The 17460-nt window shown below is 41.7% G+C and overlaps 1 protein-coding gene and 1 pseudogene across 1 annotated transcript in view; one reads left to right on the forward strand and one right to left on the reverse strand.

The window, feature by feature from the left end:
* Positions 1 to 17225, reverse strand: part of Creb5 (cAMP responsive element binding protein 5) — a 312012-nt gene extending 294787 nt beyond the window's left edge. The window contains exons 1-2 of the mRNA XM_028758378.1: positions 17157 to 17225; positions 10780 to 10873 (exon numbers count right to left, since the gene is read on the reverse strand). Coding sequence (XP_028614211.1) covers positions 10780 to 10873; positions 17157 to 17210 — 148 coding nt within the window. The 5' untranslated portion in view covers positions 17211 to 17225. The remainder of the gene's footprint in view (positions 1 to 10779; positions 10874 to 17156) is intronic.
* Positions 5977 to 6760, forward strand: LOC114613186 (annotated as a pseudogene).
* Positions 17226 to 17460: the final 235 nt, after the last annotated feature.

A 17460-nucleotide genomic window follows, 5' to 3' on the forward strand; every position in this document is an offset into this window, starting at 1 on the left:
TGTGTGTGTGTGTGTGTGTGTGTGTGTGTGTGTGTGTGTGTGTGTGTATAAAACAAAATGGGCAATCTTACACTCTAGAGGTCCATATTTGGAAAATAGCATTATTTAGAGGACATTGAATATTTTTCCTAGATACTATTTTCCTTATCTTTCAAATAAGGTTCTACAGTCTAAACTCAGCTTAGCTTCAAATGCCACTGCCCGCAGACCCAGGTAATATACGACTGTTGAAAGCAAAGTCAGAGGGAACCACCAGAAACTAGCAATTGGGGCAGAAATAAGACCCAGGGCTTTACATAGAACTTCTGAACAGGAGTTGTAGACAGGGAAATCAAATGTAAGAAGAGGGAAATGTGTACATTGTCTGCTGGACAGATTTTCCACTGGGCATCCCTTGCTGGGCACAAAGTTGAACCCTTCCCTCCCATCTCAGTGATATTCACAGAAGCCCTGATAGGCAAAGATTATTTTTCCTGTCCTATTTATGAAGAAATCAACCCTTGTCCACAGACCTGATGTGTAAACTGAGTCCATAATTATATTGGTAATTAATCATTTTATCAATTCCTGGCTTTTTTTTTTTTGGTGTGTAGCCATCCTTGGAATCCTGCATACCCTTTATACAGTGACCTGCATCTAGAACCTCCCTTCTTTTTCAGGTCCTAAGAGTGTTTCGGAGGAAATGCCCTGCCACTTGTTATCATAAAAGTTCATTTTACCATGTCTTGCTTTCCCTCTTACTCCTCCACGCTTCTTTTGAGAGATGAAGGATTGAGGCTGAGGATCACAGTCAAGTGCATGTATCAGTCAGCTATGGCATCAACAACAGAAATACCCCAAGTAAGAGCAAACAGAGCTCTTTCGGTAAATAATAGCTCAGAGGAGTGCACACCTTGAAGACTTATAAGAACTAGTTTTGATAGAAAAACAAACTGAGGTAAGTGTTTAAAGTTACACCAGCAGTAAGCTTGAGGTCTGGGGTGTTGGGAGATGGCCAGTGACATTAAACACAGGTAATATAAGAGGGGACAGGCTCCAAGCAAAGCTAAGAGATTTTTTAAAAATTTTCTTCTACTCTGAAGCAAAAGATCTTCAGATACTACTGCACACCTACACACAAAGGAGGGGGCTGTGGAAATGGCACCGCCCATCTTCTGGGCCTCTTTACCAATAAATTCAAGACAATGGAACAACTAGGCCATGAATAGCAAAGGCAGTGGCTTCCCTCCTCTCTGAGTCAGATGATCCAGAGGGAGATACATGAGTTGTTACCAAGCGTGATTCTCTTTGCTGAATGATATCCAAATACTTATATTCTCGTTTGAAATATGTTTAAGTCATGCCGTTCCTAAGTTTTGATTCATCTTGTTGAATGAGGTACTCCTTCCAGTTACAACAGAAACCAGTAAAGGCAGCCTTACTTTCATTTAACATTAGACTGAGTACAGGACTTCTAGTCATCTTTGATCTCTTATCCTACCAGGTCCAAGTAACCCAGGCAATGTGCAAGTGCCCAAAGAGGGAATAGCCCAACCTTTCAGTTGCTTAAGCCAGGCAGGCAGAAAAATTTCACTGCCATGAATGCTTTTGTCAAATAATTATTTCTCCCAGAATCCTTTAAACTTAGTGGGTAAAACCCATAGCTGTAATTAAATGCTTGTAATACTTTCCCTATTTGGATCCAATAACATTAGTCAGCCATAGCTGCAGTGACTTCTGTATCCTGGATGAGAACAGCTCTGCTTCTCTAGTGAATACTCTGGTCTATTCAGTCAGTGGAGACAAGTAACCCTGAGGAAGTACTGGGACTGGTTTTCTTAGGAACTGAGCTGAGCACTTAAGTCTTTAGGCTCGACTTTCATTAGGTACTTCAGCAAAGAACACCCAAATAAGAGACAAGACAACCTCTGACTTCTTGAACTTGCACTTCATCTGTGTTAAAAGTTTTCCAAGATAACCACTCTCATCACCTGAATGGAGGCTGCACAAACACCTGCTGCTTAAACAGCACCCAGGGTTCCAGGGAGCCTCAAAGCACCCGAGCCAAAGGCAAGAAGGAAATGTTGATCACTTATTTTACTGTCTTACCTGCTTCCAGGGAGAACAAAATCCTGCTGTTTGCTGCAACATGGATGGATCTGGAAAGAGCTGAGCTAAACCAGCCAGGCAGCCAACAATAAAAACACATTTACACATGCATTTGTGAGAGCTTAAAAAGTCAACTTTATATAAGTAGAGAATGCAATACTCGCTACCACAGGCTGAAGAGGGTGAAGGCCGAGCAGGAACAATAGCATCTAACCTATTTGCACAGTAGGCTGCCAATAACTGAATACTACATAACAGCTTTAGAGTATTCTCTACACAAAGAAAGCATAAATGTTCAATGTAATTGATCGATCAACTACTCCAATCTGATCAATACATATCAGGTACATTCATTGAAATATCATACACATGAATATATGTAATTTGTATGTATTAATGAAATGTTTTAAAATGTTAACACCAAAGGGGATTAACATTTTTTCTCTTTGTAGTTTATTGTGTTCTAGTCTCTAGATCCTTTGTTGAATGTTTCTTGAGAAAGGGGCATCTCCTCACTGAACCTCCATCCCTGCAACAGCGAGTCAAAGGCGCCTTGCAATATTAAGACCATGCTGTTTGCTTTACAAGGAAGGATTCTAAAGAGTTGTCCTCTAGAAATTGACCCGCCAGTTACACGAGGAAATTCTGTAAACTTTATCAGCAGGACGGATAAGTAGGTACACACATAGCATTGTTTTTAAAAGCAGTTCTCGGGTCCCCATATGAGGCTGAAGAGAGAGATCTGTCAGTAAAGTACTTCCATTTTAAGCACAAGGACATAAATTCAATCTGTCGCACCCTGTAAAAAGCCAGGTATGGTGGTATGTGCTTGAAATCCCAACCTTGGGAAGGCAAAACCAACTGGATGCTGGAGGCTTGCTGACCAGCTAGCCTAGCTTACTTGGTGAGTGCCGAGCAAATGAGATCCTATTCCTCAAGAAAAGAAAAAGGAAAAGGAAAAACGTACCCACCCTTTTTCTAGTGTTTGAGAAATGATACCCGAGGTTGTTCTGTCCTCCATATGTACAGACACACACTGCAGTTTCTTGTTCTGTCTGTCTGTCTGTCTTCATCTCTCTATCTCTCTATCTACTTATCTCTGTTTCTGTCCATCTCTGTCTCTTTGTGTCTGTCTCTGTATCTCTCCCACCCTCTCTCTTTCTCTCTTTCTTTTCCCCATCAGCTTATAGTCATGACACACATCATCCCTAACAAATTTGCTCATGCCAAGGTGTTCCTAGACAGTACACACAAAGCTAAATTCACAAGCGTGAAAAAAAATTGCTACCTCATTTGATTCCCGAGTTGTATTTAAGTCATGTACCTGTCTGCTTCATTTCCTCAACCATTAAAAACAAGAGAAATGATCAACTGAAAAAAAGGATGTTCAAAGGACAAGAGAGATAGCATGTGAGAAAGAAGGATGTCGGCCCTGAGAGAAGCTTTCTCCTTGACTTGGGTGCTCATACAATCCCATGTTATCACCTATGGCTAAAGGACTAGATGATGTCAAGAAATTTTGTATCATTTGATACCAAACTGCTAGTGATCACCGATATATGAAGCTATCATCTTCCACATGTGATGTACATACATATACACATAAACTGTTAAGGTCTATAGCTAGTTTGAAATTATGACAATTAAAGTTGGGGATTTTTTTAAAAGTAATATATCATAATTATTTTTACAACACAATGTGGCTTGGTAGAATTCCTAAAGAAAGTGGCTTAGGGGGATGAAGAGATGGCTCAGAGGTTAAAAGCACTGGATTTTCTTCCAGAGGACCCAGGTTCAATTCCCAGGACCCACATGGTGGCTCACAATTATCCATGAATCCAATTTCAGGGATCTGAGGCCCTCTGCTGGCCTCTGTGCACACCAGGCTTATATGTGCTGTATAGGCACACATGCAAATTAAACATCTATAGAAATAAAAATAAACAAAAATTTAAAAAGAAGGTGGCTCAAATCAGTAGCGAAAACACTAAAATTATTATATCTCTTCTCGTAAGAACTAAAGTTGAAAGGTAAGGCAATTTATGTATGTTTTTATATTTTTATAATCACATTTCTCTGTTGAATTTTCATAAATTTTTTATTAAAACAATTAACTTAGCTCCTGTCTGCCTGTTAAGAAGGATATACTTAGAAGAGTTTACATTAAATGAACTTTCAGATTCGTATTCTTTATAGAAGCAACGGCCAGGAACATCTGGTAGAATTGTATGAAGTCCAACAAGGCTTCTTCCTGGCATTTGTTGTGTCTCTGAGTGTGACTACACAGGAGCAGGACACCCTATCGTCAACACTAACATTGCTGTCTTGTCTCCTTCCCCAAGGACAATACCATCACAAAGCAAGCCAGGGTGTACCTGGTTTTAGACAATATTCGTAGCATAAATAAAAAAAAGTCATTCTAGCTGAGGTGATTCTCTGCAGAGATGAAACCTCATCATGCTTTAGATTCATTTACTGGCAACATGAAGAACTGGTAGACCAGATGGCCTTGTCAATGCCTATGAGTCAATGGGAAACTCTGCTGGTGAGGACTTCTCCTGTAGCCTGTTCTCATTAGTTCTATATAGCTTCAAAGTTGACTTAACCTAAACAAGTACATCTTCCAGACACATTCACCACCAGCCACGGATCCCAAGTGCTCAAAAGCAACTGGGCCATAAGTTAACTTTGCTTTGAGGTACTGAGCTGGCACAAGGTTTAGTTACATCATTACATTACATATCTGCCAGCTGAGGGAACAAAAGATATGATGTGGTTTTATTACCATAATGTGCACCGAATGGGGGAAGCTAAAGCCCCTTATTTCCCCTTGTCTCTAATTATATGAAAACATATATGTCCCTATATGTTTTGTTCAAAGGGGCCAGCTTCCAGGTTAAACAGAACATGAGTGAGTTTTTCTTATAAAAAAATAAAATTCTGCAGAACAAGGCCTCAATTCATTCCTGTGAATGATTCAAAAGTCTGTATGTCTTGGCCAGCTAGAAACATGGATGAGAAACTGACAGCCCCTATAAATGCCCAAAGCCACCAGTCTCCTCCTGACCACAGTGAATGAGACAGTATGACGTTCAAACATGTCTCCATGCCCCTTGAATCATTCGTATGTTAGAATCTCCTCCTACGTGTTCACTATTTATGCCACTGGAAGGCTCAGGGCTAAGCTGCCCATCGCAAAAAGGCAGTCCCTAGACTGACAAAATTTAGTTTAGAGTACAACCAGAACTTAGCACATAACTTACAGTCTATATGTGAAGCAAGACAATGACAAAGAATTTTGAAAACCACTCATTTTGGCCATATGGAAGAAGGGGCATGAAGATCAAAGAACACAATGTTTATACACTTAAGGGACAGTGGCAAGCATAGGGCAAGGCAACATGTGAGCTCTCACTACTATTGTGCTGTCTTTTGGCACAGGTCGTCCTTGCCAGCATGTGTGTCACAAAGTTCCAATTCTTCACTTACTTAGTGAGAAATTACTAATATCTTTTCTTTGTTCTGTATTTGAAGGTGTTTGATTTGCTATTACACTCTGTGTGTGTGTGTGTGTGTGTATGTGTATGTGTGTGTGTGTGTGTGTGTGTGTGTGCTTGGTTGATTTACACTCTTACTTCCTCTGTCACTGTTTAAAAATCTCAGCTCATTTCAACGTTGTTTTGAAGTGATATGGCATCTTCCCTTCAACAAATTCCTGAAAATGCTGATGAATTATTGAATAGAGTTTTCCTCAAATCGCCATGAGCTCTTGGGGTTCTTTGGATAATCATGATCAGTTCTTTGCAAAAAAAAAAAAAGTCTTCCATTTTATTAAATTACATTTATGCTCTTTTTCGTGACGCCTCCTAGGCGGTCAGCTGTGTCAAGATGAAGCTGAATATCTCCTTCCCCGCCACTGGCTGTCAGAAACTCATTGAAGTCGATGAGGAACGCAAGCTGCGCACCTTCTATGAGAAGCGCATGGCCACAGAAGTAGCTGCTGATGCCCTTGGTGAAGAGTGGAAGGGTTATGTGGTCTGGATCAGCGGTGGGAATGACAAACAAGGCTTTCCCATGAAACAAGGCGTTTTGACCCATGGCAGAATGCACCTGCTGTTGAGTAAGGGCCATTCTTGTTATAGACCAAGGAGAACTGGAGAGAGGAAGCGCAAGTCTGTTCGAGGCTGAATTGTGGACGCCAATCTGAGTGTTCTCAACTTGGTTATTGTGAAGAAAGGAGAGAAGGATATTCCTGGACTGACAGATACCACTGTGCCTCATAGGTTGGGACCTAAAAGAGCTAGTAGAATCCAAAAGCTTTTTAATCTCTCCAAAGAAGATGATGTCCGCCAGTATGTTGTCAGAAAGCTCTTAAACAAAGAAGGTAAGAAGCCCAGGACCAAAGCACCCAAGATTCAGCGTCTTGTTACTCCACGTGTCCTGCAACACAAACGCCGGCGTATTGCTCTGAAGAAACAACACACTAAGAAAAACAAGGAGGAGGCTGCAGAGTACGCTAAACTTTTGGCCAAGAGAATGAAGGAAGCCAAAGAAAAGCGCCAAGAACAGATTGCCAAGAGACGTAGGCTGTCCTCACTGAGAGCTTCTACTTCTAAGTCTGAGTCCAGTCAAAAATAAGTCTTTAAGAGTAACAAATAAATAATCAGACCTTGAAAAAAATCACATTTATGGTGAGAATTAGGTTGCAAGTCTAAATTTAATTAATAGGCCCTGATTCTAGACTCTCTCCAGAGAGGTAGTTGAGTCTCCAATGGCTATGAGAAGAGGAGTGCACCATCATTTACACCAGAAGAGGAGTGCAGAGAATTGGAGAAGAAAGACGAGAGGAGGAAGCCAGGTTTGGCTTTTCTTCTATGTCTCCACCCCAGCCACAGCTGGCTGGGCCACATCTGTCCTATGGCTTTGCATCTCCAGCACTGGGATTGCAAACACGAACCTTTTCTCACACATTGCCACCATATTTTGAAGGCAAGAGAAAGGACTTGTAAGCACATACGATTAGTCATCAGATCTTGGCACAAAGACTAATGTTTGTCCTGGTCACCCACCCTCAGGTAGCCTGCTGGACATTTACTGTCACATTACCAAGCTTCATGGCACTTGTCACTAAGCAATCTTTCCTTCCTCATGTATGTAGGCTGTTTAGTGGTTGAGTAGTGTCTCTTTTCCTCTGTAGCTCACTTGAGTATGGTAAGCACCATGTGATGTATGTCTATCCATGGGCACTGTAAGATCTTGATAAACACTCAATAGATGTTGAATGAACAAGGAGGTGGTGGGGATGGGCTGTTTATAGTCTCTCTTCTCATACTTGGGCTGTGTCTGTCTTAGCTCATTAACTGTGTCATGATATCTAGTCATGGGGTTGCTAGGCATTTGAAACTCTGCTCCCAAGAGTATCTCTCTCAGGCTTCCCACTCAAGGTGTAAACTTAACTTTTTGAGTAAGATCCATGAAACTCATCAACTTCATCTTCATGTATGTATCAAAATCTATCACCTTACACACATGTATGCTTATGAAGACCTACCTAGGAGGGCAACCCTGCCCCACTGTCTTCACAGGAAACATTGAACTTACCAGCCCCAAGATTTATGACAGAAAGATATGAAGTGGTGGTATGCACTCCAGAAGATTTTTATCCAATCTTCTCTCTCCCTCTCTCTCTCTCTCTCTCTCTCTCTCTCTCTCTCTCTCTCTCTCTCTCTCTCTCTCGCTACAATTAGTGTAGTACCTTGCACTTCAGTCCCCACTCTAGTTTTGTTGGATTTTCCATATATAGAGCCTTGGAACCCTGTAAAAGTAATAGCGTGCTGGAGATGCTTGACAGATAATATGAAAATTCTCCAATGCCTAATGGCAGTCCAATTAAAACAGCCCCACATGCTGTCCTCTTCATCTCTGCTGGAATTTATCTGGGATTTTCAAGTGGAATGGATCTGTATATAATAACCTATAATTTTGTCATTTGTATGTGAAAGGAAATTGCACTCTACAGTTTCTCTCCTCAAAGTGCATTTAACACCTTCTGTATCTTGGGGCTAAAGAAGCGCCTCAGCAGTTAAGAGCACTTGATGATGATGCAGGAGACCAGAGTTCAGTTCCAGGTACCCACACAACAACTCACAAACAGCTGTCACTCTAGTTCTGTGGGATACAGTGCCCTCTTCTGACCTCCATGGACACTTGCATGTAAATATACATGCAAGCAAAACATTCTCATACATAAAGTGATTTTAAAAACCTTCTATATTAAAACTTTCCTTGCCATGAATTTATATTTCACTGGAACAAGGACAACTGGAAGTGATCACCATCACTGTTGGATTCTAAAAGTGTACCATATAGAATAGATAAGAATGAGAGAGCCACAGCGAAAGAGGCTATATGTATAGGTCTTTTTGCTCTCCTAACCCAGCACCCTACCCAACTCACATCTCTATCTTTCCAATTAGAGTGAGGAGTCTGTGTTCATACTCTATCCAGGAAGAGTAGACTTGTTTAATACCTGTCACCTGCACTCTCTCTTTCTGTGACAAGGGAAGAATCAGTGACAGATAGTTTTGAATAACACACTCTACTCAAACCTAGCTGGGGCTTTAGACACACCAGGCAAGGATTCCAGCACTGAGTGATGAACCCAGCTCTGGACACTATTCCGAAATGTGTATCCATGACATTGCACCACCTTCTTTAACTGTGAAATTTGCAAACAGTGAAGGATGTAGTGATGCTATAAATAGAGACCAACAAGATGTCCTGACACTAGTCACACAGACACACAGCTGACACGATTCATCTTCATACGATAGCCACACAGACGCACAGCTAACACGATTCATCCTCATACAATAGGTCAAGTCTCTCTTCATCTGAAATGCAAATTTTTTTGCAATTAAATAGGGTTTGAAAAATGGATCAAGAAGAATTTGGAGAGTTCTGCTTGATGTTTAGTTACTATTTGACTTATATCATCATCATGGGACACTAAATAGACTTAAGGCAAAGAATACTGACCTGAACAAATTTTAGTGGCCAATGAAGTTTTAATGAATTGAAACAAATCAAGATACGGATGTGCAAAATCTCCATTCAAATTTGTAATCACAAATATGTTCAAGCATAAATCATAAAAATTTATATTTTTTGATAAATAGACAATTTAGTCACTTCTTGGAACAAAACCAGTGAAGTCCAGATATCCAACAGAAAGGCTAATTCAATTCAGTGTGGACAGTCCTGGAATGCAACACACAGCCAACATGAACTCTCTAGATACAAAAATATTGTATCTGGACTGGACAGCTCTCTATTCCAGATAGCCTCACAGAACTCTGAGTATGCAAAGTGAAAAATAGGCTCTGAAATTGAGCACTTCCCTGGAATATGAAATCATTTCATATTAACTTCAACACAAGCAGGAGGAAGCAGATAAGATGCGCCATTGCCTTCATCATGCTGTCTTCTCTGTGTTTTTTGCTCTCTTTATTTTTTCATAATAAATTTCAAAGAATAAAATTAGGTAATACACTCTCAGTTGCTTTTCAGCTGGCCCTGCTCAGGATTTGCAGTAAGGGCCACAAACTAACATAGGTCCACAAGAAACAATGTTTTAGGCAGTATAGAAAAAAGACTTCACCCTGTCGTTCCTGTGGTCACAGGTTTCTGGCTGCTGTACAGATGTTCAGGTGAGACTCTGTAGAGCCAGGCTAGCCTGCATGGAAGACACTGTCCTACACTGCTGCTTGCTACTGCAGCCTCAGATCCTACACACTCGCTTCTCTGGAATACTCTTCCTGCTCCATGAGGCAATCTATTCTAAGGATCCAGTTTGGAAATTAAAGGAGTTGCCCAAAGGTTTGAATATCGGGAAATGGATTTAAATATTGGCTGCTTGTGTACTCATGGTCACCTCTGAAACACAAAAGTTGAACAATCTGTATACTGACAGACCAGGAAGTGACATAAGCCAGGGCATCCAATATAAACTTCTAGGCTTCTCGTCTCATTCACATGAGAATTTCTGCACCTCTTTAAACTCACAAAAGGCTAAAGCAATCTCTGAATAGCAGTTTATTCAAAAGAAGAGACAAGGGCAGCAAGTGGAGGGTGGAGTGACAGAGAAAAGAGCAGAGGTCCCCGTTGAGCTGGTCTCCTGAGCTCAGAGCATCGGCCCCATGATCAGACTTCTCCAATGCCTTGTAAAGCTGTAATGGCTCAATTGCCATCTGCTCATGTGTCTAACCTGAGCATCCTCGTGCTCCTTCCGCTAAGGTTGCCTGACACTGACTTCCTACAACATTAATCTGATTTTATTAACAATTAATATGACTTAAATATTAATTTGTAATTAATTACTATATCATAAATGAGCCTTGATCTTAGCCGTGTGCTGACATGGAACACTACCCTGACATCCCCAAGGCAGGAAACTGATTAATCCGTGTAACTGCAGAACAGTGCGTTGCAGAGGTTCAGGACACATTGTTACCTATGTGGCTAAGGTATAACTTTGAAACTAACGTGGAGTCAAGTTCAATGCAACATAGAAAAATGAGAAGTTACATCAGGTATGGTAAGCCACGCCTATCATCTCAGCACTAAGGCGGTAGAGGCAGAAAGATTTGGAGTTGTGATGCTCCAAACCTTCTTGGCCTGATGCTCTCTTACCTGATAGCATATTGTCTGTTTTTATTGAAGGAAACTTCAAGGTCATCTCATGCTTGTGCCTATGAATCATCAGATGGTCCTCTGTTGGGAAACGCTGTCAGGTGATAGAGAGAGGAACAGGAGACATTCAGTTTGCAGCACGTATTTGACATCATAGAGAAAAAGAATCAAAAACAAGAGAGACTAAAAACAAATATATTGGTTCTGAAAAGAATATTGTCATATGAGTCAAGTCCCGTGCCGGTTTACACTCATGAGCTGGGTGTGGAGGGAATTCCTCCCAACTCCACACAACTACGTATGTTATCATGTTCACTCGTGTGCCAAAAGGCTTGCCTGTGTGGCAAAGGACTACTGGTAATGCTCTCTGCCGCTAGTCATCCCACAGTTCCTCACACCTTCCCCCCGAACTTTCCCAAAGTCCTCTGCTTAGTGCATAAGTGCAGCTGCACTGACTGAACAGGTGACCACAGAATCTATGTGTTTCTTGAGAACTAGAGGTTTCCATCTGGGGGTTGTGGGGGGTGGGTAGGAGAACTTTTCAAGTTCAAGAGACTTTGGACTGTCTTATCTTTTGCTAAATAATGCAAAAATGCATATTTTAATGACAGAAAATACAAAAAGCCCTGTCAAAAGTACTAAAACAACATACACACATACACACACACACACCACACACACACACAAACACACACACACAAACACACACACACACACTACACCCTGGTGCCTGCCTCTGATAGAAAGCCTCTTAAGAAAAGATAGCAGAATTGAAAGGAATGCTTCTCATGGTCCTGACCTATGACTAACAGTGGCAGAGAGTATGAAGCCCAACACGAGGAACTGGATGGAGATCCCGGCAGCACTGCAAACATTGAAAAACATGTGGAACTTCCTGTAATAGTCACTGCTTTACATAATAGTACAAAATTAAGTCAGAGGCATAATAAGTATGCTAGACATTATCTACAGATTAACCAAAAATAAGAGAAACACATGACATCGAAAGAATTCTGATTTATGTCAGGCTTTGGGAAAGAATTCCATGCCATGCTTAATTTTTTAAATATATCTACTAACGTACGGCATGATGTCTTTACGGTATGTTTCTGTTTATGAAAGTCTAGTCCCCGTATTATCTGCTTTATTTTAATTATACATATGATTTCACAGTGCCATGACAAATTATTTGGGGTGTTGTATACTGTACATGCTGTAGTCAGTCTGTATTTATCTGAAATTTTCAGGGAATGATGTTAGGGTTGTCAAAAAGTTTTCAGCCATTTCTGCCTCTCTTGAGTTGTGGAGAGTTGTGTGGTGAGTCTGTCCAACGCACTGTAAACGAAAATGACCCTGCCACCCAGAGGCAAGTGTCTGTTTGCTGCTGTAAAACCTCTGTCACTTCTCTTGCTGAACTCATGGTATAGCTAGGTGACTCACACCAGAAATAGTGACCCCGCAATCATCTGAAATATCTCAAGGGTTATGCTGAATTCTAAAGGAGAGGGAAAAAAAGAGTTTCCTAAAATTCTACCACAGAAATGTAGCCGTCAGTAACAGCAATGAGCTTTGTGGTTTGGCTGCAGTTTGATGCTGAGCAGACTGCAGCCTGACCTGGCTCAGATCGGTATGCTTGTAATGACTGACATGAACAGTTTCAGTACACATTTACTGAACACAGTGAACTCAACAGTGACTATGAAAGTCACATACAAGCATAGGAAAACAATAGATTCCGGTAAACATTTCTCAGTCCTTGGTAACTTGAAAGAAACTTCCAGAACTCAGGATAGTCAACATGAATCTCTATTACCTTTGAACCACCGTGGTTGACGTTGTTTATTTCTTTTTACATAGAGAATGGATTTGTGGTCAAATGGGACTCCACTAGGCTGAAGCCTATGAACAGTTCTGAAAGTTGTTATTTATTTGATACTTGTAGTATATACTGAAGAATCTGCAAGCAGTGGCACTCACACCGACTTCTGGTTACCCAGAGGTTTGCTTCATTAAACTTCAGGTTTCCCTGTTTCTGTATTATTTATTCTCTTGATTTTCATTTATTTCATTATTTCATTTCGTTTCTTCTCTTGATTTTAACACCAAATATTTAACAATAGTACAAATGAGTTAGAGAGAAAAGTTAATGTAATATAAGCAATATGATACTATATTTTATTTAGTATTAATAAACCACTTTAAAAATGTACTCTATGAGTGTGTTTTGCTTGCATGTATGTCTGTGTGACACGTGTGTGCCTAGAATCCACAGAGGCCAGAAGAGGCCATCTGATCTCTCAGAACTGGAGTTACAGATGGTTCCTAGCTGTCATGGGTGCTACGAACTGACTGATTCAGGCTTCTGAGTCAATGCTCCTAACCCCTGAGTTATCTTTCCAGCTTTAATAAGCTAGGGTGGGTTTTTTGTATAATATTTTCTAAAGATTTCTTTTTTAATTGTGTGTGTGTGTGTGTGTGTGTGTTTGTGTGTAACATGTGCAGCATGTGAATGTAGGTCCCCACAGATGCCAAAAGAGGATGTCAGATACCCTTTTAATTACAAGTGGTTATGTGTTAACTAAAACGGGTGCTAGGACCCCAACTTGAGTCCTTTGTGACATCATTACCTGCTGCTGACCGCTGAGTACGCTCCAGCCTATAATAAACCACAATAGCCAGGATGAAATATTTAATCAGGTTTTTCTGCTTTTTGTTTGTTTGTTGTTATTACACAAAGTCTCACTACCTAACTATATAGCCAAGGCTAGCCAGGAACTCAGAATCCCCTTCCTTAGCCTCCTGAGTTCTGGGATTATAGGGACACGGCTATACACCGCATGGTAACTAAAGTTGCCTTCTGAATGGGATGAGTATTCATACATTGTGAATAACTGAGATGCATAGTGTAAAACAGACATGAGAGCTGAAATTAACAAGTCCCCCAGAGGATAAATGAACAGTGGGAACACTGGGATTCTAAGAGAGCCAGAGAGCACAGTAAGGGTGTTCCTCGTTTCTTCAGAGACAGAGTTCATGTTTACAGATTAGGTCTGAAAAGACCTTCCAGGTATTAGAGGGCATCCCCAAGAGAGGAAAGTTTTTCTCCAAGAAGAGAAAGTGGAGCCGAGGAGACTTTCCATCACCTCCTCCGAGCACTGACAATCCTGTTTCTTCATCTTCAATGTGCCCTGATCTTTTTCTTCCATGTCCCCAGATTATAGGATGACACTAGGGCAAATGCTGTGATACAGTCATATACATCACACCTATAGTCACACATTTATGACTATGAGTTACTAATATTCTGCTAGGGATGACACTCGGGACTACCGGCTGATGTCTGCGTCTTCGTTCAACTAAAAGGTGAGCATAGTTTTATAACAGTTTGTCAAGAAAAGGGAAACACTCCCACATAAAGGACACACTGATACGTCATCACAGCCAAAGCTGGAGGTGGGTGGCTGCGACTTGGAATTGTCCCCTTAAAATGGAGATAGTACATGAATCTTAATTTCTCACATGTATCCAACATTTCCCACCGTCCACTTAGCCCCCTTAAAGAAGCACCTTGGCTTGCTCCTTCAACAAAATATTCAAGGTTATTCAAAATGGGATCTAGTCAAGAACTGGGCAGTAAGGGTAGTCAGTGACACAGTACTTGCCTAGGATATGCAAGCTCCTAGGTTCAAATCCCCAGTGCCACACATAAAACATACTTAAACCAAAAAGTCAACTGCACTCAATCCCCTCCAACTTTGCATGTGACTTGACAGAGTCTCCCTCTAGTCCCTCTAGGCTCAACTAAGCTGAGGTGCTCACTGCCCCGCAGGATGCCCTGAGCCCTCTGTCTTCTTGGCACTATTCCTTCAGGCTCTCCTGCCTTTTCACCAGTGTCTCCATCTTGACTAAATTCACCCTGGCTATTCTTCAGCTGCCTCCCTCGCAGGCTGCCCCTGGATCACTCTGCTTCCGGGCACTGCCTCCTGCTCCTGAAAGGCTCTTCTGTGCCACCACTCTAGCTCCCTTGCCATCAGCCACCCACTCACTCATTAATCCCTTCCAGTCAGGTCTCCGCCCTCTGCTTTCTCCCATGTCTCCTGCGATCACCTAGCTGCCAAATCCAACAGCCGTTGCTCCATCCTCCAAAGATCCTAGCTCCGACGGCATAGAATACCAGTGACTACATGACTATGATGTTGGCCTGTTTATATCTTTGCCTGACTCCGGGGTGTGTGTTGGGGGGGGGGGAAGTAGAGTGTAGAGCGATGCATAGAACAGAGCGGGAGAGTACCGGAAATTGGAGATTCAGAACAAAGGCATACAAAAAAATCAAGGCTGTAACCCAAATGAAACCACAGGCACTGTCAACCAGGAGCAGTTTTGATCCTAGAGGACATCTGGCAATCTCTGAGGATGTTTTGATTGTCACAGCTGCCGTGTGCTATTGGCATCTGATAGGTCAAGACAGGAATGTTGCCAAGCATCCTATAATATACAAGATAGTGTCCATGTCAAAGAGCAACGTGGCCTTAGATGTTGGTGATGCTAAGCTTGGGACAATATATGCCATACAGCTCAATACGTATGCACAGACATCTCTCTCCTATCTGACTGCTGTGAATCTCACATATGGCTAGATGCTCTTCTCTGCTGGTGTTCCAACACTGGGATATAGCTGAGAATCCCCACCTAGCCTGACTCCTCCTTAGCTGGGTCTCTGGAGGTCCTGTTTCATAAAGAAACTTTTCATTTTCCTCCCCCTAAGTAAAATCAGCTCCCCAGTGTGTTCTGTTGTTTCTTTATGAAAAAAAAAATGCAATCAACTAGTTAATAGGTGATTTCATCATATGATTATAGATCTGATGCCAAGACCAGATATGTGTATTCAGAGCAGTGTGGTTTTCATGGGAAAGCTGGACTGACTAGACACACACAGTAAGTGCCGAGAAAAGGTATAGGAGGCTTGTAATAAACAAAACTGAATGTCTATTCCCACAGCAAAGCAAAGCAAATCCCTCCAATCTCCTGGGTTCCTTTGGACAAGGAGGCTTCCCTCTGAAGAAACTGAGGGGTGATTTGTTTTGGTTAGGGACCAGGTTTTAACTTAGTAAAGAGATACCATAGAAAGCCCTTGTCTACTGGGATTTTCCCAGTTACTTATCAACCTCTCCAGACTCCCCTAGTATTTCCTACTTCACAATGGCTTTCAGAACCCATTTGCTGCAACATCTTTTTTCTCTACCAGTTTTCTTGTTTACAAGTGAGAAATAAACACTGGCACAAAATCCTTTGATGAAAATTTCTCACTATGGCTGCTCAGCAGCTAACATCAGCAGCAACATTTTGTGTTTCTAGGACTGTGTTTCCCCCCAAGACTCCTCTTCAGAACGCACACCCAATCCTCCAGGAACTCTGGAAAATTATAAGGAGGATACTCATCTGACTCGCTCTGACCCCTAAGCCCCACCCCCACATCGCACTGCCAACCCTGTTACACAAACTAATGGGGGTGGGCCTAGGTTTCCTTGAAGGTAAATGAAAATTACAAAATAAGTGTAATCTTCCACATTAGCTAAAGGCGTATGCTCAGACTCAGAAAAGTGTCCTATCTGTCATAAAATAAAGATCTTGGTATGAAAACCATTTCTACATATCTAAACCCCTGGAACATGGCATTACCCAAAGATAGAGTCTTGAGTCAAGAACAAAAATGTCACCTTCAAGTTTAAAAATAAAATGCAAAACTGTAATTTCCACATAATGGATGTGGTTTCTAATATGATGGATTTAGCAGCAGTGGTGGTGACAGCAGTGGACATTGGCTGAACACTAGGTTCATGCCCCATATGAAGTGACTAAGGAGAGACCCCGAGATTCCAATCCCACAAGCCAAGATAGCCACTCTGCTTAGCACTTCTTGTCCAAGAACTATAGTTCAAGAATAGTCATAGGGGTATATGTCTTCTCAGCGAGGAAGGAGAATCCAACCCATGACTTTGAGATATCTCCTAAAAAGCACCCAGCATACATGCAAGCAACTGGCAGTTGTGAAGTACACACCATCTTCCCCTTTCTGAATAACAGCCCAGCGGAAATGGTGGGCCAGGATGTGTCTGGCTTGGTTCCGGAGGAAGTTACTCATAGGGATGTCAGCACCACTGTGTTTTGGGGTGAAAGGGAAGTATTTCAAACTCTAAAGTGTGATCTAACGGTAGTAAAGATGAGAATCGTGATGTCAACCATTCGAGAGAGGCGGAAAGCATTTCAGTGAGGAAAGAAAACCCAGTGGATATGGTGGTCCAATGGAAAATACCTTTCCGAGGGGGGAGGGAAAAGCATTTCCTACAAGCTGGAGCACAGAGGATCCACACACTCACCTGGGAGCAGCCTGGGGCACTGCAGACAAACGGCCTCTCCTGCTCCAAGTTCATCTTGGAGTCCTCATAAATCTGAAGGGTTAAAGGAAAACAGAAACCCATGAAAATCTCTTCCTTCTGCTTTAAACGCATGAGAAAAACAATCATGGGGAGACCTCTATTGCCACTTCCTAAACTGAACAAGTCACACATGAACACAGTGAACACGGGTCCTGTTTTCCAGCTCATTGGTTCTCCTGACGTGGATTCCTAGTGCGCTCTCCTTAGCACATATTAAAGAAGTCATAATGATGTTGAAACCTAA

The sequence above is a fragment of the Grammomys surdaster genome, unplaced genomic scaffold (assembly GCF_004785775.1).
Source record: "Grammomys surdaster isolate TR1022 unplaced genomic scaffold, NIH_TR_1.0 126197, whole genome shotgun sequence".
NCBI lineage: Eukaryota > Metazoa > Chordata > Mammalia > Rodentia > Muridae > Grammomys > Grammomys surdaster.